General features: G+C 36.6%; 1 protein-coding gene across 2 annotated transcripts in view; it reads right to left on the minus strand.

The window, feature by feature from the left end:
- The window catches only part of Wdr70 (WD repeat domain 70), a 307,105-nt gene that overhangs the window by 29,849 nt on the left and 252,064 nt on the right, over positions 1–25,192 (minus strand). For both annotated transcript variants that reach the window (XM_046422290.2, XM_058572058.1), the window contains exons 14-17: positions 7,798–7,898; positions 5,960–6,039; positions 3,759–3,875; positions 1,633–1,795 (exon numbers count right to left, since the gene is read on the minus strand). In XM_046422290.2, the coding sequence (XP_046278246.1) occupies positions 1,633–1,795; positions 3,759–3,875; positions 5,960–6,039; positions 7,798–7,898 (461 nt within the window). The remainder of the gene's footprint in view (positions 1–1,632; positions 1,796–3,758; positions 3,876–5,959; positions 6,040–7,797; positions 7,899–25,192) is intronic.

Below are 25,192 nucleotides of genomic sequence, written 5' to 3' on the forward strand. Positions count from 1 at the left end.
AATATTTTTAAAAATTTGAAAATTAAATAAGTTTGGGTAAAGGGACAATTCTTCCTTTTGATAGAGTTCCACTTAATAGATAGAAGACAAGGAACAAGAAAATAACCATCAGACAAACATCAAATCATTACAGACAAATCCATCTGTAGACAAAATTGGACAGCAAAAAATTGAAAAGAAATAAGATTTGCAGAGTCCAAGAAAATCATCCTGGGATGGGGCTGTAACTCAGTGGTAGAGCCCTTGCCTAGCACGTGTGGGGCACTGGATTTGATCCTTAGCATTACATAAAAATAAACACATAAAGGATATTGTGTTCATATACAACTAAAATTATTTAAAAAAAAGAAAAGAAAGAAAATCACCCCAAGAAATTTATCAATTCAAAACAATGAATGACAACAACTTTACAGTAGAGAAACTTGGCAGACATCACTTTAATCATGTGACCAAACTTATTATCACCATTAATAAGATAATTCAAATCATGAAATTCTTAGATATGATGATGTATGAGGATTCAATGCCCCTTCTATGTTATTGTGTGCCAAATGTGCATTGCTTCATTCCAATTATGAGAAAATGCCAGCACACTCAAACTGACAGAAAGTCTACAAAATAACATTAAAAATATTAAAAGCATCAAGTTCATGAATGACAAAAAGACTGAGAAACTGTTACTACTGGAAGAGACTATGAAGAAATAAAAACTCACTGCAACACTCACACACTCCTGAGAAAAAGAAAGGATATCAGTAGAAAAACTAATGAAAACCAAGTAAGGTGTGTAGCTTGGTTAACAGTATTATACCGGTATTGAGTTCACAGCTTTAATAATTAACTGTAGTATGGTTGTCTAAGGTCTTAAAAGTAGAAGAATATATAGAAGCTCTCAGTATTTTTTTTTAAACTCATCTAAAGTAGTCCTAACAAAAAGCTAAAATAATTAAAATCTGAAAATTCTACAATAGTACCCCCCTTCTTTAATGTAAATACAGCTGGTATAGTAGCTTTAAGAACCCTACAAGTTCACTCACATATCCATGTTAAGCTATCCAAGGCAATCCAAGAGGCTGGATCTGCTGGGCAGGGTTGCTTACATACACAGCTCTCCATGTACAAATTGATACTATGAACTCCTCTCCTTTTCTTGCTTTTAACCCTCGTCAACTATGGCAATGTAGTGACTTTTTTCCACATAATAGTTTATACTATGCTATAGCTCTGACTAAACTAGTGTAGTTTTAAAATTCATCATTTTAGAGTCCTTTTTTGGGGGGGTGGGAGTATTGGGGATCAAATCCAATGCCTTGAGTATGCTAAGCAAGCACTCTACCACTGAGCTAGATTCCAGAACTTAAAGAGTCTTAAAACATAAACAAATGCCTAGGGTTTAAGACTGTTCAGTTTCTGACATCAACAGGTAAAAAATAAGACATGGGGAAGTTAAAATTTCAAAATACCACTGTTATGTTCTTCCCAATTCATTAAAAAAAAAACATTCTTCCATTTTAAAATTAATTAATTACTTTTTAGAGCTGGGGATTGAACCCAGGACACCTCATGCATGCTAAGCACATTAGCTACACCTCAAGCCCCCAATACTTCTAATTTAAAGAATTACTTTCTTACTTGGAATAAGCTGGAGAAACCCAATATGGGTTGTCTTCTGCTGCTTTGGCATGACGCAAAATGGCTTCCCTGGGATTACTGTCATCAGTCTTGTCCAGAGCAATGTTCTTCACGATGTAGGAAGAAAGAGTGCCTCCATGGGTTCCAACTCGGCCACCACGACCTGTTTCAGAAGGGGAAAAAATCAGAAACAGCACTAACATGACAACATGTTGCTAGCCCATGCACACTGTGCTTACCTGAACATGATCTCAACAGCACTTGCGTATAATCCTTTCAGCCATCATAATAATCAGAACCAAAGAAAGAAATCATCAAACTGCAATTTTCCCATGAAGTTTTTAAATAGAGACTTGAAAAGATTGTTATATCTTAGTTGCTTAACTTACAGAATGAGTAATGAATTACAAATAATTTGCCTTAAAACACATTTCCTCCAGCAAGCTGGGGTTATGGCTCAGCAGTAGAGCACTCGCCTAGCATGTGCAAGGCTCTGGGTTTGATCCTCAGCACCACATGAAAATAAATAAATAAATGAAATAAAGGTATTGTTTCCAACTACAACTAAAAAAATATATTTAAAAAAATTTCCTCTAGCATGAACACTTAAAATTCAATAACCAATATTCATTAGATGCTATTTTAATGTTAAACAAATTTATCTTCCCATATTTTCAAGTATTTTATAGACAATCTCCTGGGCATTATTAGAGAAAACAAAAGAAATGGTCATATAGATTAACATTATTTTAGGGTACTGTAATTGTCCTAGTGGACAAGAATCTCCTTAAAGGCAAGGATTTGTTCCCAACTGAGTCCCTAACCACTAGCATCTTCCCTAGTACTCCAAAAATGTCCAACTTTTTAAAAAGATAATCAAGAAGAAACTTTTTAAAAGGCACAGAAAATTAACTGTCAGAGAAGTTGTGTGGCCAATAATTATTAGGGCACTTAGAGGAAGTACAGCACTTGAGGCTGGGGTGGTGCACAGATCTTTCTGAAAGCAATGGATTCATTTCAGGGAGTCTCAGAAGGCAAGGAATGCCATTTTCAAAAAAACAGAATGGATAAGCATAAAAACGTGGAAAGAGAAATTCAAAGAGTGGGGCCAGGAGGGAACCAACAGTTTATCAGAAGGTCAGAATAAGGGAGAAGTGAGGTTTAAAGCTACAAAGATGTGTTAGAGTGAGACATGGAGAACCTTCACCCTCTGGAAATAGAAGTGCACAGCAGGAAGCTCATGAAAGTTTGAAGACAGTAGCAATGTGAAAGCTAGAGGGGATGGAGATAAAGCTATGTATAAGATGATGGAGGTGGAAAAGCAACAGGAAGTGACTTGAAATACCTCACCTATGAAGAAGGGTTCTGCAACAACTCAGGCAAGAATGTTATTTAGGAACTTTGGTTAGGATAAAAATGAAAAAAGTTAATAGAAGTAGACACATGAAATATTTTCAGTGCTGAAAGGCCAATAGATAGAGGTCTAGAGCTCAGGCTCAGATGAGTGACCAAGTCAAAAGCTACAGACTTGGGAGCATAACACCAATGGAAACTACACAGGGTGATGGCACAAAGTAGAATTCCAGTGAAGGTGTGTGTGTTGTAAAATAACTGATGCTGCTTTGCTTAATTCCGACACCCATTTTCTTGAAAACTCTAAGGATTTTTACTCATATTCAAGTGATTTGGGCAGCTCCATTTTCTCAACACTGAACTAAAGGATGGCCACCTTCTGCCTTGTATGAAACCTAAGCTAGCCTGGATTCTGGTCAAAGTGCCCATGTTGTACATTAAGCCAATATTAGAGGAATGGTTTTAATGCCATGTTCCAAGGAGCCCCAGAGTTCTACTACCTACAGGGCTTAAGTTGGAGACAGCAGAAAGGGGCCCAGGCTCCCCCTCCCACTTAGCACAGTACATCTTTACCAACTTCACGCACTGCAATTCTGCATTAGATCTTTAGGGGAAATGTTCTGGTTATTAAAAATAAAACATTTGAAAACATCAATCTAGTAAAATCTCTCTGAAGATAAGCAACAAGGACCAAAAGATTTTCCCATATCTGTATCAGTGACCTCACCCTGCCCCTCACCCCCTCTGCAGGTCACTAGTTGGATCACAGTCACCTGGGCCTGCTACAGGAGGTTCAGGTTTGTGTGACTTTAGGGGGTCCAGTCTGTCCTTCTCCAGCTGTTTCCTGGTACTCCGTTGGCGGGGCTCGCGGAACATAGGCAAGGCATGAGCTGCAAGAAGTCACATTTGAAAAATTTCATTATAATAACAATTTTTCATCCAAAAACATAGCTGAAGCATGACTTACTGAAAGATGAAATGGAAGTCATAATGACAGCCTTCATCTAATAATAAAAGACAGTCTTACTGTAACCAATTAGCCAATTTTGTCTGCTACCAGACTCATCTCTCCTGGCAGTTAATGGCACTCAGGAAACACCATCAAAATCTGTCACAGAAACATTGGTGAGGATCCCTGTCTCCCAAACAATGGGTAACAATTAAAATTTAATTTCTTTGGTTTTGAAAAGAAACCCTATTGGGGAATGCCTCTTTATTTTTTCTTACAGGACCCAAATGTGAGTAATGCCAATAGCTTGCCTGTCAGCCCCAAAGTTTCCTCAGATGCCTCATAAACACTGGACTCACTTCACACGTTTCTGAAATGTGACCACCTCTCAGGAGGAGTTGACAACACTGAGTAACCGGAAGGGAGGAGCACTTATCCCACTGAAACTGGGATAAAGGTTGCCCTGAATGCAGGGGTGCCTGATTCTCCTGGCATGGAGACTGATGGGGCCTTACCCCTCCTTCTACATGGTGCACAATACAAGATGATAAAAATCAAAGTTATATTTGTTCAATTGCTGTTGGGTGTTTGCTCAATCTCAGAATTAAATTTCAGAAAACAAAAGAGTATTAGAATTTAAAAGGTAAACAGAACAAAAATTCTGGGGGAGAGGGAGAAGATTACTGGAGGGAAATATTTAATAACCATCTTATTCTTAGCCACCATAATTTCAGCCCTTTCTCACAGATTAAAACCTCTTTTAAAAGAAAAGAGTATCAGGATAATGAATATAAATGTTTAAGGAATTTTTTAAAAAGTAATGAAATATCTCTAACACCTCAAAAACGCTTCCAACATCCTCTCCTACCCTCTACCCCTACTGCCAAGCAGGGCCAGACTATACTTGCTTCGAGTCTGGGGAGCTGAGAAACAGCCACCCGTCACTCTGTCAGGCAGCACAGCACACAGTATTTTTAGGAGGGGGAAAAATAGCTTTTCACTTCAAACGATGGCAGGAATTTAAGTAGGCCGCGTGTAATTACATGAGCTGGGCTGGTTATGACACCGACTTTAACACTTCTACTCTTGCAAAAAGTGTCATGGGATCTCATGACTGATCATAAGCTCCAAAGGACTTGGTCTTATGTGAGACCCACCACAAGGGAGAATCCCAGCAGTATAGCGCCCCCTGGGCTTTACAGGGAGACACTGAGAAAGTCCACAAGGCCACTCACTAATAATTGCTGTCACATCCTAGATTTCCTTCTAGACATCACCTATTACAGGTCAGAGGCCATGGCTCTGGGAATACAGATCTATCAGATTAAAGAGTTTGTGTAACAGAACTGAGAAAAGTCACTCAGCCCTGGTAAGCTTTCTGTTCATACTCCTGATTGTTATTTTAGATATAAAGCCTCCAGATTGGTCTAGCACATGGTCACACATTTCAGAGGGAACTGCAAGAGACCCTTCATCTAGTCTCCAAGCTCTCCTGATGAATTTCAGTCACTCAACCTCACATTGTCAGTCCACAGTGCAACAGGACAAACCGGAGACTCCTGGTTCTATTTTTGGTACTGGGGACTGAACTCAGAGAAACTCTACCACTGAGCTACATACCCAGACCTTTTTTACTTTTTTGAGAAAGGGTCTTGCTAAGTTGCCAAGGCTGGCCTTGAACTTGTGCCCCTCCTGTGTTGTGTAAGTCACTGAGATTACAGGCTTGCACCACACCTAGCTCCAGGCCTCCTGATTCTAAGACCAGCACTCTTTTTTCTTAATTCATAGAATAGTCTATTGTTCTTTAAAAGACTGCCATAGAGCAATGCAATAGGCTCAAATAGGCTCTTCACATTGTGTTGGAAGGTATGTGAGGCCATGATGAGTCACAAGCTGAAGGGGTTAGGGGTTATGTGATTTGTGCTTCTGTGCACACGATGGGAGATTTTGTGATATACACCTGAACTCTGAGGGCTTTTAAGAGAGAGGTAGTGAGACATATGACTGAGAGGCATGCTAACTTACGAGTGATGATGTAGTCCTGGGTTAGAGTCTCAGCTTGTTTTGCCTTCCGCTGAGTTTTAACCACACATAATTTTGCTCCCCTGAGGGATGAATAAAAAATTATTTTATTTATTTGGTTTTAGGAACAGAAAGTCTATGTTGAAAGCATCAGATACTTTGAGGAACACACCCCGTGCACTGTCTTGTCAAATCCTGGACTTTCTGAGGGAGAACAACAGATGGGGCCTCAGTGATAGGGATTATTAAACTAACAGACATGCATGTCTGTCAGAGGTCACTACCAAGTAAAAGGGCTAGAGGGGTATGAGGGCACCAGGACACAAGTTAAAAAAAGAAAACCTATAAAACTTACTTAAAAACTTAATATGCTAAAGAAATACTAACAAAATTAACCACCCTTTACACTTTAAAGGCCATAGGGTTCAACATTTATATCCCAGATGGAAGCAGCCTGGGTGGTCTACACCCCAAGTGGCATATGTCCACATCTCAAATACAAAAGTACAAGTGTCTGGAACAGAGTTGGCTTGGCAGTATTGCCAAGGGGCTACAGCCCAAGAATGTGTGGGATCAACCAAAAGTGTGCTTAGAACACATTACTTCACCTTAGCCATGCTGAACTATCCCTTTTAGGAGAAACAAATATAAATAAGCAAATTTCGTAAAGATTTCAAATAAAGATAGCACCCTTCTTAATGAATTCTTCTCAAATAAGGCTTATCACTTTCTCAAGTGAAACGACGCTGGTTTATACTAATAACATTAGCATTTTCAATCTCTTTGTTATGAAAAGAAATCTTACTTATTCTTAAGTATCATAATATATAACTTTATTTTATAGGGTCAGGTTCCAACTCTAGCCCAGAAAGGATTAGGGATGTCTTCTTCCACATATAGCAAAATTATGGTCAATGAATATTCATTTAATAAGAGGATGACTTTCCTTTCCTCAGAAAGTATGTGAGACTCAAAACAGGTGAATCTAACATGTGAATTTTTTTAAAATATATTTTTAGATATTGACAAACCTTCATTTTATTCATTTATTTATTGTGATGCTGAGAATCAAACCCAGGGCCTCACACATGCTAGGCAAGTGCTCTACCACTGAGCCACAACTCAAGGCCCTAACATGTGAATTTTAATTCCAGCTATCTGATGCTCCCTCTAAAGAAAAATCAGTGACTGTACCATAAGAGACAGAAATAAACAATCTTTTTGAAAGTGGTAACATAAGTCTATCCTTGTGCCCAAAGAAAATGGAAATACCTGAGGGACTGACAGCCTTTCCTGAAGTTTTCAGACCTTGGAAAAACACTAACATGCTTAAGTTTGACATCTGGGTAGGCCTGGGGATTTGAGGAAAAAGAATTTGTGCTGCACCCTTCTGCTAGCAGAGAACAACCTTTCCAAACATCCAAACTGGTTACCTACTAAAAGCCAAAAAGAAAGGTAACAAAATGGACAAGCCATTCCCATTTCCTGTAAGTGGTTAGTTGCCTTCTTTGTTAATCCCTCACATGCATCACTGCTAATGCCACTGTCCAGGGTGGTATGCAAAGTGGGCAGGACTTGCTTCCCCCTTGCACTCAACATTTCAGCTAAAGAACTGCAAATCCCCAGGAAACTATCACTTTAAATTCAGTATGGATCAAGGGTGATATCTAAATCCTCTTTAAAGCACAATGCTAGGAGTTTGAGGCTTTACTCTGTGCCAGCTGCATTTTCTAAAAGGGTGCTCCCCATCAAAGGGAAAAATAAATAAAAGCAGGGGTGAAAAGAAGCCCTCCCCCCAGTTGTTGGCATCCATCTAAAACAGGTGATACTTAATGAAATACCTCTGACTCTTATTGGGGTCATAATAGACCTTCGCCAATCCATTTCCAGTTCCAACCATGATCTGGTTCAACTTTGGATGCCACAGACAGCGCACAACACTCTGAAAAGTAAAGGCATGGAAGTCAATAAAGAGGCCTAATAAAAATGGGGAAAATCAAATATAATTCTGATAATAACCTGTAACTTTTAGGACATCTTCTAAATTATAAGGTTGTATGCTTGAGGCTAGATTCCATTCCATCACTTAAGATGTTCTCTTCCTGACTTACCCTGTTTTCCTGACAGCCTTGAAACCACAAAGTTAGGCTGCCCAGCTCCATTACCATGTGAGGCTGGCATCGGGAAATGCCGAATCCGCATGACTCAGTTACACTTACCACTGCAGATTTAGATCTCAGTGTTTCACGCTTTTACACATACAATATGTCCCTCTGGACTGCAGATTGAGACCAGGTGGTTACTGTTTTTAGTTCACAAAGATTCAAATCTCATGAAGCTTTGTTCAGAAGGAATACATATTGGTAGGCACTTAATAATCTCTATCTATGAGATAAAACAGCAGGGCATTGGCAGAAGCAAAACAGAGGTACACAATACAAAACTTGATATTAACCTAAACAAAAAGCTGTTTTAAAAAAGAGTTATGGGAAGCTATGATCCTCTGAATTCATTTCTAAAGAGGAAAATAAGTGGTGTTCTAGGGTCGTAAAGAACAATGAATTCTGAATGAGAACTGCAACCTGTTTTTAACTTTTGTCTGTAGTAAGAGGGCAGAGGTGTGAGGGATAGCATGAACAGAAATAGAGGAAAAAAAGATGAAGTTAACATTGGCAAGCAGCAACACCATGTACTGGTCTCTACAGCACTACTCTGGTAGGGCAAGAATTAAGTGGAAGGATTAATTCAACATTTATTAATAATTGCTTACTCATCAAGCTATGCACTAGGACTGAGGGAAGAAAGGGTAAAAATTAGATATTGCCATTTTATGATTCCAATGGTAAAATGAAAATTATACAACTTTTGTGACCTATCTACCTTGGGCTGATTTCCTTTAGTTCCTTGTCTCTAACCATCCCACAATTTCATTAAGACAGATTATTTGGGAATCCCTAGATCCCTTTTGATAGCAATTCTCTCATCCAAGTGGCAAAAAAAAATATGCATGTAGTTAAATGGCTACAAATCCTCTGAGATTCCAGAAAAGCCAAGGAGGAAGCTAAAAAGAGCCTGTGCAACTACTAATTCCTGACCATACTCCAGGATAGTGCTTCTAATCTCTGCACCAATGAAGAGAACAGAGTTGGTCTATGGGAAAAAAATCAAACAAAAATGTTTGTGCTTTTTCCATCAGTAGAGGAGAAATTAAGATAAAAGGGCAGGTTTTCATTTTTTTTTTCTTTTCCTACAGCTTTCCTTGAATCTAGGATGCCTGCTGCTCAATGTCTGCCAACAAGTGCTAAAAGATGCTAAGATATACAATAGTGACTTCTTGTTAATAGAAAAACTTGAAAATAATAAATTATATTTAGTTTGACAGTTTGGTTTTTCCTTCCCTTCTCTTTTCTTTTTTTTTTTTTTTTTTTTTTTTTTTTTTTGGTTATTGCTGCTTTGTGCATATGTTTACAGAACCAACTTTAATAGGTATGTGTATAAAATTCAAATTTTCTCCTAATAAAACTGCTCCTGGATGGTAAGGTAGAATTAGGTACAATAATAGTTCACAAAGTGCAAACTGATTTCTGCAAAGTGCAGACTGATTTCCAGGTGCTCTGCCTCTGGGACTAATTTTAGAGCCATGCCTAGACCACTGCAAACTTCCTGATAGTCACAGCCAGGTATATGGAAACATGAGGAGAGTCACAAACAAAACTTCCTAACATCATGCTTGTGTAACCCTGTTTAATAGAATAAGTTAATCTGAGCCAAGACTCATCTCTTTAAAACTCTGTTTAAATGTCAACACTACTCAGTCCACCCTATTTAAAATACAACTCCCCTTACTGTTTTTTCTTTTTCTTCATATAATGCATCATCTTTTCACAAAATATTCATTCATTAATTATGCTTTTGTTTGCCTTGCCCACCAGAATATATGCTCTATGGCCAATTTTGTTTTGTTTGGCAATGTATTCAAAGTGCCTAGGGTAGTGTTCAATGCACAGAAATGTGTCCTGAAGCAGTGAATGAAAAGCTATAGTTCACCCTAAATCCATGACTAAATGGGATGCTTTGCTAGGTAGAGTGGGCAACAATTTACAAGCTAAAATCAGTATACTCCCTGAGGAATAATTTTATTTCTCCATATAATTATTATATTCACATATTTTATAAATGCAGCCAGATTAGTTCTTCCTAATGTAGTCCCAGAGAAAAGATGTACACTAATAATACAAGACAATGAAAAGGGGCTTTTCAGTGATCCTAGAAATCTCAGTCACATACAAATGGCCCCAGGACATTCTTAAAGATATAGTATTAGAGTTATTTCTCTTCCTTGGTTCTCCAGAGGTCTGGCTAAGCATCTAAGATTACTGGTGCTCAAATATGTTTTCAAGTGAGCAGGGTGCAGATTTGGAAAAGATCCACAATGTAGGCCTGATAAATTCCAAGACACCCAGCCAAATAGGCAGTTTCCAGGGGCAGCAGGTTACTGTTACTCTCTCCCTCTTTGCTGAGGGTGTAAATGTTAGAGAGAGGCAACTGCTCAGGCCAACAGACCAATATCTGATTGCTTTCCAGGGAGTCCAAGGGCACTGCACCTCTATTCCTGTACACATCCTTGATCCTCCAGAGCTTTAAGGCATACATGACTGGTGAGCATATAAGCTCTTACAAAGAAGCACATTTACCCTCTTTTCATTCCAAAGCAGGGAGAGGCAATAAGACCCCTTGAGCTAAACAGTCATTCCAGAGATCTGTCCACTGTGGCAATGAGTCACCAAAGTAGCCAATGAGGGGCCTGTGAGCAGTCTAAATTAGGCAAAGAATACTTAAAGCTCAATTACCCTAAGACTGGTTATTAATCAAATACTACAGGGATTCCAAAACACAGAACGAAGAAACAGAATTCAAAGTCAAAGGTGGGTGGGCCTTTCTTGTTTATTAATATTTATTGTGTGTGTTTAGCTAACCTTTGTAAACTTTGCAGCTAATGCGGCTCCACACTTTGTCCTGTCAAGGAAATGCATCTTATAGCAGAGAGCTGGCCATCTGCCAAACCAAACAATCCCTGAGACAGCAGCAGGCCTGAGAAGCAAGCAGAGCTGCCACGCTGCTAACTTGTCAAACATTCGTACTGGGCTTTGCTCAACAACAATGGACACGTGCCTGCTAGAAGCCTAAGGAGCCATTAGAAGACAGATGAGCTATAAATACTTAGAGTGCAATCACTCAGTCAACCAACCACCCCAAACTCCCTCATCCTGTTCCTCAAGAGGTGCTTCTTTGGCAAAACATTCAGATCTACAGATTTATTGAGTAATGCAGCAGATGGAAGGTAGGAAGCACATGTGAGTCAAAGGATCAGGAAAGAACATCAGGACACCAGATCTATATGATCAAAGGCAACACGCTCACATTGCATCATAAGATTCAAATGGTAGAAGGCTACTGCAATGCAAAGAAGTAGATTCTGAAATTAGCCTACATATTTTAATATGATTTGTTTAATTAAATTGATAAAGCATTTTATTCTGGCACTAATCAATTTCATCTTACCAAACTATGAAGTTTCCTTTAACTGCCAAAACTGAACTCCGTTTTAATAAAAAATTAGTTTTACTCTTTAAACCAAAGCCCACTCTTATTTTAGCTTTAGAACTTGGCGGTACAGAGCAACCATAAATGGCCCAAAATGTACTGAGCTCCAACAGCCACTAGGACATGATAACCACGGTTGGAGGCTACAAGTAAGATGGTCAGAAGGAGTTATAAGAACTAAATGTGCTCAACACAGAGATCTCTCCTCCCTGGAGAGACCAAAAGAAAGGGGGGAGGGGTGGGCTGTGAACAAAGAAGCACTGTGTACAATCAGCAGTGGCACAATTCCAATACAGGAATTTTGAATTACCCATTAGCAAAAGTGAAATGGCCACAAAAAATTCCAAATAATTTATTTCTGTGGTTTTTGGTTTACTTTAAGTGAAATCATGGAAGCAAATAAAGAAAGGAGGATGAGGAAACCAAAGAGAGAAATGGACTTATATTTTAGGACATAGTAGAAAGGGAAATATTAGGTTTCCAAAACTTAATTTAATGAAATTGAGCCCTCACAACAATACTTCAAAATTATTAATCTCATCCAGTTCATAGGTGAAGAAACTGAGGCTTTGGGCGGTAACTTTTCCAAGGTAACACAACTTACACATAGGGGACCTGGTTTGGATGGGAAGGTTTCTCTCATTCCATGGTTCATTCCCTTAAAATACTTAACCATGCAAGGCCCCTTTTGAAAGATGGGGAAGAAGGAAGGTAGGATATTTTTAATCATTTCCAAACTCACCTAACTTAGAAATCTTTACAAGCTTATATTAAAATATAACTGGGGATGGGAGCTGGGGATGTGGCTCAGTGGTAGAGTGCTTGCTTAGCATTTATAAGGCCCTGGGTTTATTCCCCAGAAACTTTGAGGTGGAGGGTAGTAGATAGTATCACTAAAGCCATAAAAACAAAAGCACACCAGTTCACAATGTTACTATAAAAGAAGTCAATGCCTGTACAATATCTTAGATGTCTGTATTGTACATATCCAAACACCACCCTCATTCTACTATACATGCTAAAAGAAGCCCAACATCCTTCATAATTTTATGCCTTAAACATGATCATGTTGAAACATCATTTCCTGATCCTTCCCAGCTGCTGACCCACACTGTAAACCAAACTCCATCTGTTTTTTTCATGTTTGGTTTCTGTTATAGAGTACAATAGTTAAGCTAACACAGTGATTCTTGGGAGAACAAGCATTTTTAGATTTTTCAAATAAAGAGCCTAACACCTGTCTGTGAAGTAGAATGTCACACAATTTTGTAGACTTATATTAAAGAAGACATATAAAATAAGCCTTAGAGTTATGGACATCCTTAGGACTATCCAATATATTTGAATGACCATGGGTGCAATCTCCAAAACTGAGAGTGCAGATCAAGATTTGAGCCCAAAACAAATAAAAAGAAGGCAGATTAAACCAGGAAGGTACTGGAGAAATAACTTTCTTCAGATTTCCATAAGCATGAAACTTAATTTGTGGAGAAGGAAAAATTGTTTTCTATATTAAACTGGGCCAGGGAAATAGAAGAATTAGGTGGGAATTGCTTCAATTTTTTCAGGATATTTGTCCTGTCCTTGTTCCCTCCATTCCTTCTCAAAGCTTGGCTTTTCCACAACTTGGGATGACTTTGCAGCCTGAGTGGATCAGGGAGTTTGGCCTCTTTCCTCTAAATTCAGACAGAAAATCTGATGAGTAAAACTCTGTCTACAATAAATAACACTCAAAAGAAACAATAAGAGAGGTAAATAGAGAGCCTACATCCTGGGAACAAATCTTTACTCCTCACACTTCAGATAGAGCCCTAATATCCAGAGTATACAAAGAACTCAAAAAATTAGACAATAAGAGAACAAACAACCCAATCAACAAATGGGCCAAGGACCTGAACAGACACTTCTCAGAGGAGGACATACAATCAATCAACAAGTACATGAAAAAATGCTCACCATCTCTAGCTGTCAGAGAAATGCAAATCAAAACCACCCTAAGATACCATCTCACTCCAGTTAGATTGGCAGCCATTATGAAGTCAAACAACAAGTGCTGGCAAGGATGTGGGAAAAAGGGTACACCTGTACATTGCTGGTGGGACTGCAGATTGGTGCAGCCAATTTGGAAAGCAGTATGGAGATTTCTTGGAAAGCTGGGAATGGAGCCACCATTTGACCCAGCTATTCCCCTTCTCGGTCTATTCCCTAAAGACCTAAAAAGAGCATGCTACAGGGACACTGCTACATCGATGTTCATAGCAGCACAATTCACAATAGCAAGACTGTGGAACCAACCTAGATGCCCTTCAATAGATGAATGGATAAAAAAAATGTGGCATTTATACACAATGGAGTATTACTCTGCATTAAAAAATGACAAAATCATAGAATTTACAGGGAAATGGATGGCATTAGAGCAGATTATGCTAAGTGAAGCTAGCCAATCCCTAAAAAACAAATGCCAAATGTCTTCTTTGATATAAGGAGAGTAACTAAGAACAGAGTAGGGTCGAAGAGCATGAGAAGAAGACTAACATTAAACAGGGATGAGAGGTGGGAGGGAAAGGGAGAGAGAAGGGAAATTGCATGGTAATGGAAGGAGACCCTCAGAGTTATACAAAAGTACATACAAGAGGAAGTGAGGGGAAAGGGAAAAATAATACAAGGGGGACAAATGAATGTCAGTAGAGGGGGCAGAGAGAGAAGAGGGGAGGGGAGGGGAGGGGAGGGGAGATAGTAGAGGATAGGAAAGGCAGCAGAACACAACAGACACTAGTATGGCAATATGTAAATCAATGGATGTGTAACTGATGTGATTCTGCAATCTGTATATGGGGTAAAAATGGGAGCTCATAACCCACTTGAATCAAAGTGTGAAATATGATATATCAAGAACTATGTAATGTTTTGAACAACCAACAATAAAAAATTTAAAAAAAAATAAAAATAAACAGTATAAATATTGAAACTAAAAAAAAAAAAAGAACTATATTGGATACAAGTGTTTAAAATTGAAAATAAATAAATAAATAACACTCAAAACACCCACCTGATCTCCATGGAGATATCCCTGAATGCCAGAGACTAAAGGCAGACATTTCTGTAAATGAACACACGGCTTTTTCCCTTCCTCAATCCTCCAACTCCAAGGAAGCCCTACCATGGACCAGACTTTTAGCAACTGTCATCTTGCTGGAAATCTCTCATATCAGTCCCAAATAATTCTCTATCTCATAAGCCAGACACAGAAGCCCAATGGTGACAAGAAAAAACACCACAGAATTTTAATGTAAAGGTCAGTACAGAAAAACCAAGCAAGGAAGTATTGCTCAGCACCTGCTATAAATATTTGATACAGATACATAGATTATGCTTATAAAATTGGCATCTAATTATCAAATTAATTCCCATAAAACCCATGGAAAATGCATTTATTAAAATCTATTTACTCACAGTCTAGGCTCTAAAATTAAGGTAACTATCAAATCAGCAAAAATCTGGAACCTGGTAATTGTCCTTGGCACTAAATAAATCACATCTGTATCTGATAAACTTGCTTAAAGAATTTCATCACAAGAAAAAGTTCTCAGAGAAATTGGAAGGTCTCTTGGGTAAGAAAATTAAACACAATTTTCTTCATCTAATTCAAAACACTAAATGTTAAGTTTGTTCCAATTCTGTTACTTGATAATTTATGAAGGCAAAGAAAGCACAAATAATGACTGAAGAGAGTCTGGTAATTACTCTTATTAATGCTAGTCTGGGAGCAGGAAACAAACAGGAAGCTGAAGCTGGAGTCCATAGGGTGAGCAACATAGGTGGGTGGTCATCTTCAAGGTTCATATCGTTCAGGCCCCATTCAGGGAATCCACTGAGAAGCAGCAAAATTTCCCACTGGTGGGCACAGAATGGGTTACAGGACATGGAACCCTCATGCATGAGTAGGGCTGAGGGCACTAGAACCTCACGTTAGTTACTTCCAGCAAAATCAGTCATATCTGTGTATATTACATATTACCATTTGTCACAGGGACCAGGTTGGGGGAAAGCTTGGAAGCACTACCTATGCACATCTCTCCTAAATCAATCTACACAGATTCAGGCCCCTTTCCCTTTCTCCATTTATCAACAGTTGGAGATGGAAATAAAAATAATAACCCCATTCATTCATTTGTATGAACAAAGCACAAATACATAAAGTTTATCCAATTCTTAGCTAGCAGATAAGAACTATATGCATGTCAAGTCTTTAAAATTAAGTATGTAAAACCAAAAACACACAGGAAAAGCTGAATCTTCCCATATAGATAACATATAAAATGTTATTTATATTAGTGTGGTACAGATCAAGATGTTTTATATGTCATATTCTTTTATTTAGCCTTTTGGGGGTCTCACAACTCCTCCTCCTAGACTATGATCTATCACTCCAGGAAGGGACAATCACCATCCTGGGATATATGCTAATTATAGCCCTCATTCTTCCCCACACTATATTTAATTGTGAAAGTTTGGCCAGAGTTCTGATAGAACAGCTGGAAAACTTATTACCTAAGATCATTTATCACGTTCATGTTGGGAGAGAAAAATATGTCAGGAAATCTTAAAAGACACAAAGTTCTTTCCCTGGCTCATCAATGCACAAAACATATGATGCTGGAATCAGACGCTGGAGCACTCGTCATTATTGTGTTATATGTTTACACATCATATAAAGACAGTGTCTCTTTCTGAGATCTCTAAACTTCCACAAACCCAGGTTTTTATGTCTCTCTGATATTTTATAAGGAGTTAAGTATATTCATCCCTCAGGTTTATATTATCTTGTGGTTGATTCTTCATCCAGCTTTGCCATTCATGGCCAATGTGTCTATATAAGGAAAAGTAGGTAAGTTTAAACACCTGTTAAATAAAACATAAATTCTTGTGCAGAGAAGTAGAAAAAAGTTTCTGTTTAAATAAAAGGGAAACACTGACTATTTAAATGGTTCTGAAAAACTAGAAATTGAAGTAAAAACCATTTACTTGGAAATACTGACACCAATAAGTAGCTTGTTACTGATATAGCCTGTTACGGGACTAAATGCACTAGTAAATTCATAAACTATGAAACTTGACAAGCCCTCCTTCTGGTCCTCTTTCTTTTGTTCATGAAAACCAAGGCCCCACATGATTGGCCCTTCACTTTACATTGTAACTTCCCAAATGTCAAAGAGATGAATATAAGAAAAGATACCTTATTATACAGGATTAAAATTTGAAATCCTATGGTAAACATTTCAGAGAATGTTGAATACAGAATCTAAATAATTGCAACTGCAAATTAAGAATCTACTGTTTAAAAAGACAAATTTACAAAGTTGTTTTTTTAAAAAAAGAAAATAAATAAATGAAGTGATAAGCATATCAGTATGTGTCTCCTAAGGAAGAATAATGATTAGACTTTTTAAAAAAATGTCAAATTCCCAACAAATAATTTTTACTTCACAGCACAATGTTTTATAAAAAATATTCATTAATAATAACAACTAGGGGCTGGGGATGTGGCTCAAGTGGTAACGTGCTTGCCTGGCATGCGCGGGGCGCTGGGTTCCATCCTCAGCACCACATAAAAATAAAAAAAATAAAGATGTTGTGTCCACCGAAAACTGAAAAATATATTTAAAAAAAAATAATAACTAAAAACAAATTATACTCATTAGAGTTTAAATTACCAATATTTTAAGCAAGGGTGGCACATTTGAGTTTCCTTCATTGAACTCAAAACACAGCTATTTTTAGTAAGTGTGAAAAAATGATCATCAATCTCAAGTTGTAAAGAAGCAAATAAAATTAAATGTGCTCTCCTTTCATCAAATCTAAAAGCGAATATATTTATTCTATGAAATTCCAAATTAATTTTTTAAAACTATAAAAAGGAAACAAAAACAAGAAAAAGTGAGAGGTCAATTAGTTTAAGTCCCAATAAGAACATATTACAATAAAATAATAAAGCAAAATCAGCAAAAACATTTCCACCATATATCAACTACGTGCCATGTGTTAATTCCAAGTATTAGGAATATGATGTCTACACACACACACACACACACACACACACACACCACTTTTAGCCCAATAAGACCCTTACTCTAATTTGTTCACCGGAGAATTTAGAAACGTCGTGGACGAAATTATCAAAGATAATAGTAGTCCTAAGAAAATATGATCCACAAGGAAATGTTAACCAAAAAAAAAGAAAGAAAGAAAAAGAAAGATTAAGTTTAGTTCACTTAGACAAGAGAATACTGAACAGCAACTTTATAATCTTCAAGGAAATAGAGGATGTTGACCAGCTGTTCTCCAAGTCCATGAGGACCAGAGTCAAGGATGTAGGCTCTAAGCATGAGAATGTGAAGTAGAGGGGGGTTAAATGTGAACTCTTTAGGGAGGTAATAAAATCTCCTGTTTTTTATATAAGCCTGATTCTTATATAAGAGAGTTAAGTCAGTTCTCAGGTAGGCAAAGAGACAGACTCTGGAAAACACCGAGAGCAAAGCACGCCTAACAGCAAACATCAGCTAATTAAGCAAAAGCCAGTAGCTCTACCTGTGGCATAGTTAGTCAGGGAAATACAAAGTCAGAGTAAGAGAGGTGACTCACCCCCTGATCAATGACATTATTTTATTTCCTACCATGTGATTATCCCTCCAAATGTGCAGCTAACTCACAGGCTTCCTCCTGGGCACATGAGCTGGAATTTGCACAGTTTCATTTTGTGCTTTCCATTACAACTGTAATATTTTCAGTGTAAAAAATGCTTCTAATTGGTTCTGGGTAACAGAGGAAACACACTCCACTCAGTCTCTTCCTCTGAATGAGGTTATAAAACCTTGACAGGAGGCAAGGTATACTTACTTAACTCTGAAAAGTAAAAGCAGCAGGTAGAACAGGGAAGAAGCCCAGAATGAGAGGTACCACTAAAGAGGTACCACTAAAGAGAAGTAAGTTTATCATTCCCTAACTCTGGTCCTCCATAGAAAAAAATACTTTTGAAATTAAAAAAATAATAACTCTATGATGTATAAAATATCAAATTTTAAATAAAGATAGTATCAATCCAACTGAATTTTCCTTTTTCCTCAGACTCCAAAACAGGTTGGTACAGCATTGTTGATATCACATTTTTATTTAAAATGTTAGTATTTTATTCATCATGGATTTCTCATATTATCAGACTTTTACTATAAGAAACTTCATTATTTTAATAATAATAACATCTGTGATGAATAAAATATTAAAAATTTAAAGATAGCTTTATGGCACTCCCTTGCTTCACACTAGTTTTCTCTGTCTTAACTTATACCTACTCTATTATAGAAAAATTAGCTTAAAATGTGTCGTAGACCTAAACATAAACAGAAAAGTGCACAACTTCTAGGAGAAAGCATAGGGGTAAAAAAAAAAAAGTTACAGACTATATGAGACCTTTAATGACATTCTTGAAAAGACAACACAACAGGGATAGAGAAAGATCAGGGAACGGTTAGGAGTAGGGGCTAGAAGAAGTGAGTGTGACTATGGAGAGATAACAAAAGAGGAGTTTTGGGGGGTTGACAGAAGTGTTCTGCATCTTCATTGTGTTGATGGTGATGACACAAATCTATTCATGTGTTTTAAAAAATCATAGAACATAGTACAATTTAAACATAGTACAATTTTTAAAAGGCCAATTTTACTATGGAAGATTTTTTTTTAAGGATAAAACAGAATGAACACTAAGTTAGTTTCTTTTCCCCTACATAGAACATCTCAAAACTTCATAAGGCAGATTTTAATAACTTAATAACAAGGAAATCAGTAGGTATTTTCCCCCTCCTCTATTCTCATGTGCCTACAGATGAGCATTAAACTATATTCCTCAAATCCTTAGTAATATTGTCCTGGAACCTCCATAGAATGGTACCTTTAGGTACAATGATTACAGGAAGTAATTTCATCAGGTCTTAGTGACATCAGCTCCTCTTGGACATTGTGAGGCTAACTTTGCAGGTGACTTGAGCCGAGTTCCAATTAAGTTTAAATCATGAATGCATGATGCTTACTTCAGGAGAACTCAAGAAAGCGTTTGGTGGGCTGGGGAGATAGCTCAGTTGGTAGAGTGCTTGCCTTGCATGCATAGGCCCTGGGTTCAATCCCCAACACCACAAAAATAAATAAAATACAAAATAGGGATGGGAATGTGACTCAGTGGTCGAGTACCCCTAAGTTCAATCCCCAGTATAAAAAAAAAAAGTTAAAAAAGAAGAAAGAAAGTGTTTGGTGTCTTCATGGTGGCCTACTATTCCAAATTATGAAGGCAGCAAAACTGCAAGGTTGTTCTACCTCTTTTCTTCAGTAACTAAAACAAACAAACAAACAACAATAATAACAACAAAAAACTCCTACACAAAGTAGCACTGACTGACCATTGTGCCTTTTGATGGTGAAACATCGCCCCCGTGGCCATGCTGGAAGCACTTGACCTTTGAAAAGACAGGGCTGGTGAAGAAAACACCTCAGTGCTGTTGGTAGGTTTACACTAAAACTACCATCTTTCTCCCAGGTTCCCTATCAAACCCTCACATATCTTAGAAGACCAGGCAACAACCACTATTCTCATACCTTGCCTTTCTGTTCTCAAAGAGCAAATGCTCCACACACCCAAGTTAAGTCTACTGTCCTACCACTTAGTGTGGGCAAACATTTCATGAAGTACAAATACACGGATAAGGTTATCTTTAGGATCTGCACTGTTTAATACTCCCAAAAGAGTGAATTACAGTAAAATTTCATTAAGCCTGATATCATTTTACTCAAAATAATACAAAATTCAAAGCAACTGCTATTTTCTAGTCAATCAGCTACCTGGTTGCTTCATAATAAAAATCAGATAATGGAAAGCTAGTTAATTCAAAACCCATTCTTCCATCTTCTATGTTTTGCATTAAGAAGGTTTCACTGTATTTTAGAAGGCAGAAAATGCAAAATACAGCCTTTTGAGTTTACTTTCAGTTGGCATTTCCATTGCTGATCACTCAAGTTGTCTCTATGTAATTCCTTGTGTGATTATGACTAAGCAAAAACATTGCTTGAATCCTACATTTACAGAAAATGTGTAATTCTACCTGAACTAGGACTTTATATTAGTAAGACAGATGATTAGTGTATTCCCAAAACAGAAGAACAGATGATTTCCTCAGCTCCTTCAGGGTCAAGCTTTCACAGGAATAGGTTCAGTAATTTGTTTGATGTGAATTCCCAAATCTGATATATCTATATTCAAATGTAAGAACAAATATGTATTCCAAAGCCAATTCTCGGGACTTTTGGAATACCCATTAATTTGAATTATTCTTCTGCTCTCCTACATAGGTACAATCGAAAGAGCATGACTTATGGTCTGAATGGTCAGGATGTTTCTTTATATTTATAAATTAAGATAAATAGCTAGCTTTATGGTCAAATAATGTCTTAGCCTTGTTTATATCCATGTATCTTTCTCCTCAATCTCTTTGAATTTAAAATATTAATATTCTCTTAATAAAATACAAACTTTTATGTGAAATAAGAGTGGTAAAACTATGTTATACATAATTACATGTTAAATATATTTATATGCAACACTTTCATTTTATGCTACATGTCATTTTATGCACATATATCAATTTTCTTGAACATTAAAATTGATTAATTTAAATGTCATATTAGGAATAATATGGGTAGTAGAATTAGATATTATATTTATTTTTTTCATGATCTTTATCTTTGTCATCTTTTTATATATGTGTATTAATTATAATAAAAAATACAATTAATATTATACAAAAAGTTAATCTGATATAATTTTCATTGAAATATGTATATGAAGAACCAAATATTGCAAGGTGAAGAAAAGTAATGTTATGTCAAGTTCTCATCAAAACTTCCCGTGATTAAGGAAGGAAACAGTATTTTCATGGAAAATATTTGATTTTTAAAAGAAATCTTTTTGTTTTAAATACAATATGGACTTTATTTTTCCTCAGTAAATATAGTAAACCGTCTCTATAATCAAACAAATGGGTCACACATAAAAACTTTGCCTTCCTTTTGGTTAAGTATTTGAATTTTGACTTAACATAGTTTTAACAATAATTATGTATATTTCTACCAATACTCATGAAAATAAGGGAAAATAATAAAACGTGTAGTAACTTAAGTGGGTAAATAAGTAAATCTCAAATCTCACTGTAGAAAAGTTTAAAGTTCTTCCTATCTTTTAACAGAAGACCAAAGTTAATACTAATAACAAATAGAAAAGTCGCTTTTTTTCCCCCATTTTCCTGCCTTTGATGATCAGGAAGAAAACTGATACAGTTCCAGGAAGACAGGTCCAGAAAATATATTTTCTCCAACTAGACTTAGCTTTATAAAGACAACCACTGCCTTCAAACTCATTAAATGCACCTAACACTTAGACATGCCTCTTATCTCTCAAATTACTGCCAAAGGGAATGAAGTGAAGAGGCCACCACCTTAAAACAACACCAGGTCAAAACAACTTTATTAATCAGGCTTAGGTTTAAAAAGTGTTAAGTGGCAATAGATTTCTACAATGAACAAAGCATGTCATTTTGGTTTTATATTTTTAGAGAAAGTGTTATTAGTCATTTTACTACAAATTCAGTTTGAATAAAAATTACTAAGTCAAGGCTGGGCACAGTAGTGCATGCCTGTAATTCCAGCAGCTCAGGAGATGGGGGCAGGAGGATAGTGAGTTCAAAGCCAGCCTCAGCAAAAGTGAGGCACTAAAGCAACTCAGTGAGACCCTGTCTCTAAATAAAATATAAAATACGCTGTGGATGTGGCTCAGTGATTGAGTACCCTTGAGTTAAATCCCCAGTACCCAAAAACAAATTACTAGGTCAATAATGCCTTTGTTATTTTTTAGCATTTCCATAAATAAGTTTTAGAAAAGGTTAAAATTTTTTGTGGTTTATTCTTTTTCTAAAATTGTTACGTCATCTCCTAATTCTATTTTATCCATTCTTCTTTGCCTATGCTCTTATTACACAAAAGTAATGAAAGCCTTTTAAACAACATTATAAAAGCATAAGGTCCCAACTATAAAAAAACAAGAATGAGCTTGTAAAACTCAAAATTTGAGTTATATCCTAAAATTCACCTTAGAAAAGAGGCCAACCATATTACTCAAATCACAAAGAATTGGGTAATAAATAAAGAATATGTGTGTGGGCTTGAAGAAACACAACTGAACTACAAAGGTAGCTTTTAAAAATAATTGAGACAAGTGTAAAAGGTGTGTAAACATCCCTATGATGATAGTAAAAGTTAAATATTACCATTCTTCTAGTGATGGAGTTGAGTCTCTATACTAGAGAAAGGAGAATTTTCAGACTACGACAAATCATAGAGTTAAAACAAGTGCCTTTTAAAACTTTCATTTCAAAATACATATAAAACATGCACTTGCTATATTTTATAAGCTATTTTTGGTGAAGATTATAGGATTTTTAAAAAATTAATAAGATCAGTTGCATAAACTAACATCTTCTGACTGAAAACTATGTTTGATTCCTATATATAATGATTTAAACTTGGTGTCCTAGAATATAATCATCTAAGGATTTATTCTGTTTTAGAAGAGCATGAGAGAAGAATACAACCAACTGTCCTTTATTAAGGTGACTGGACATGGAACCACCCTGCCTGAGCCTAGTCAACTGATTGTACTACCAAGCTAAGAACATGGGAGGCTGCCTTTGTGCAAATCAAAACTCAAAAACAATTATGCCCATTTGGTATCACTAAAAGAACAATAACTATTTGGTTTTTAATGAAAAAAATACAATAGAAAAGGGTTTTGGGGGGGGGGGTTGCACATTCACCAATGTGCCCACACTTTACCCATTCCGAGAAATACATTAGTTTCTTCTACAATCCAAGAAGACTTAAAACTTAAGACAATAGGTCAAAGGGGGAGCTTAAAGCCCCTTTAACCTACATTCTACATTTAAGTTGAAAGCAACTTAATGTTGTTGATGTTAACAACACTCCACTCCGCAAAATACCACAACTAAACCAGTGATGTAAAGGCCCCTCTAAGGTATGTGGTTTTATCTCTATTTGGAGTTTTCTCTTCATCTACGTATTTGAATGGATCTCAAAATCTGTTTCCCGATTTTTCTAAGATGACCCAGTATATGGTAACTATATTTAGTGAAACTTTTCCTTTGTTAGCTTCTTTTTATTTGCTCATCCCTTAGATTCTACGGGCTCATCTTTTCTATCCTCTATGCCCTATCCTCAGTCAAACTCATCAGCAACTAATATTGAAACTGTAAACTATAAATGCTTCCCCTAAAACTGTATTTTCTTTTGCTTAAGCACCAAACTCATTTGCTCATCTGGCTACCAAGCATCTATACCCAAAAGTCCTATAAGCACTACAAGTTCAACATATATCAACAACAGAGCTCACTATCTTTCTTCCAAAATCTGCTTTATTTTCTATAGATATATTTTTATCTTGAGGAACATTCACCCAGTTTCCCAAGTTAAAAACCCCAACCTTCAGAGAGAGAAATGCTCACTAAATCTTATAAATCTACTTTTTTCATTTCAGTAAGAGTTAACTGTTCCAAAACCTATGCCTAAATGTGTTGTCATTCTATGCTTTAAAAACACACCACAAGATAAAGTAATTTCATATTATGGTATTTGGTGTGCCAGTTTATCTTTCCAAGTATAAATTCCTCTCCCTTACCTTATTCACCGCCCCAGTGGCACACTGATATTCTACAATATGCATTATTTGCACTCCCCAAGTAGAATACCTACTTGTTCACTAAATATTAAATATTATCTGTGCCAGGCACTGTTCTAAGCACTGAGGACACCACAGTGAACAAAACATGTTTCTGCCCTTATGCTACTTATATCCTAGCAGAAGCAGACAGAAATAATAATAATAACAACAACAACAACTATATAATACATGAGGTGGTGGTAAGCACTATGGAGAAAAATATCCAGCTGGAAAAGCAACTTTTATCATATTATGAGACATTGTTTTTTTCCAGCAAATAGCATGTTCCTCCTGAAACTGCAGAAGTTCAGCATATGGTTAAAAATGCAATCATACTTCTACATTTCTTAATTTATTTACATTTCAACTTAAATTATGATTTCAAATGCAAGAATCATACTGAAATGTACAGTCATGGAGAGGCATAGCAGAACACAGCTTACTTATGGAACAAACAATTATAATAATCTTACTTTTTGAGATTAAAGTTGATGAAGTCAATTATTTTTCTCTGATTCTAGTGTTTTAGTTGGCTCCTGGATGCACCCCAGAAAAGTATTATAAGTGCTGGCAAATTTCAAATTATGTCATGAGATTAGAATCTATAAAACTTGAGTAACCATCCAAAATTCATTTTATTGTTACTTTACATTTTCTATAATACTCAAACTACCATGATTTCAAATTTGGGGCCTACAAATTAAGACTCCATAGTAACACTAAAACATTAGAGACAAGAGCTTTTTACTGGTGATTTAAAAACCATTGTTCAACTGTCTGAATCCTTAAGTGCATAATATATC

Source organism: Marmota monax, unplaced genomic scaffold (assembly GCF_021218885.2).
Source record: "Marmota monax isolate L192 unplaced genomic scaffold, Marmota_monax_Labrador192_F-V1.1 WCK01_AAM20220418_F8-fsc00077, whole genome shotgun sequence".
NCBI classification, from domain to species: domain Eukaryota; kingdom Metazoa; phylum Chordata; class Mammalia; order Rodentia; family Sciuridae; genus Marmota; species Marmota monax.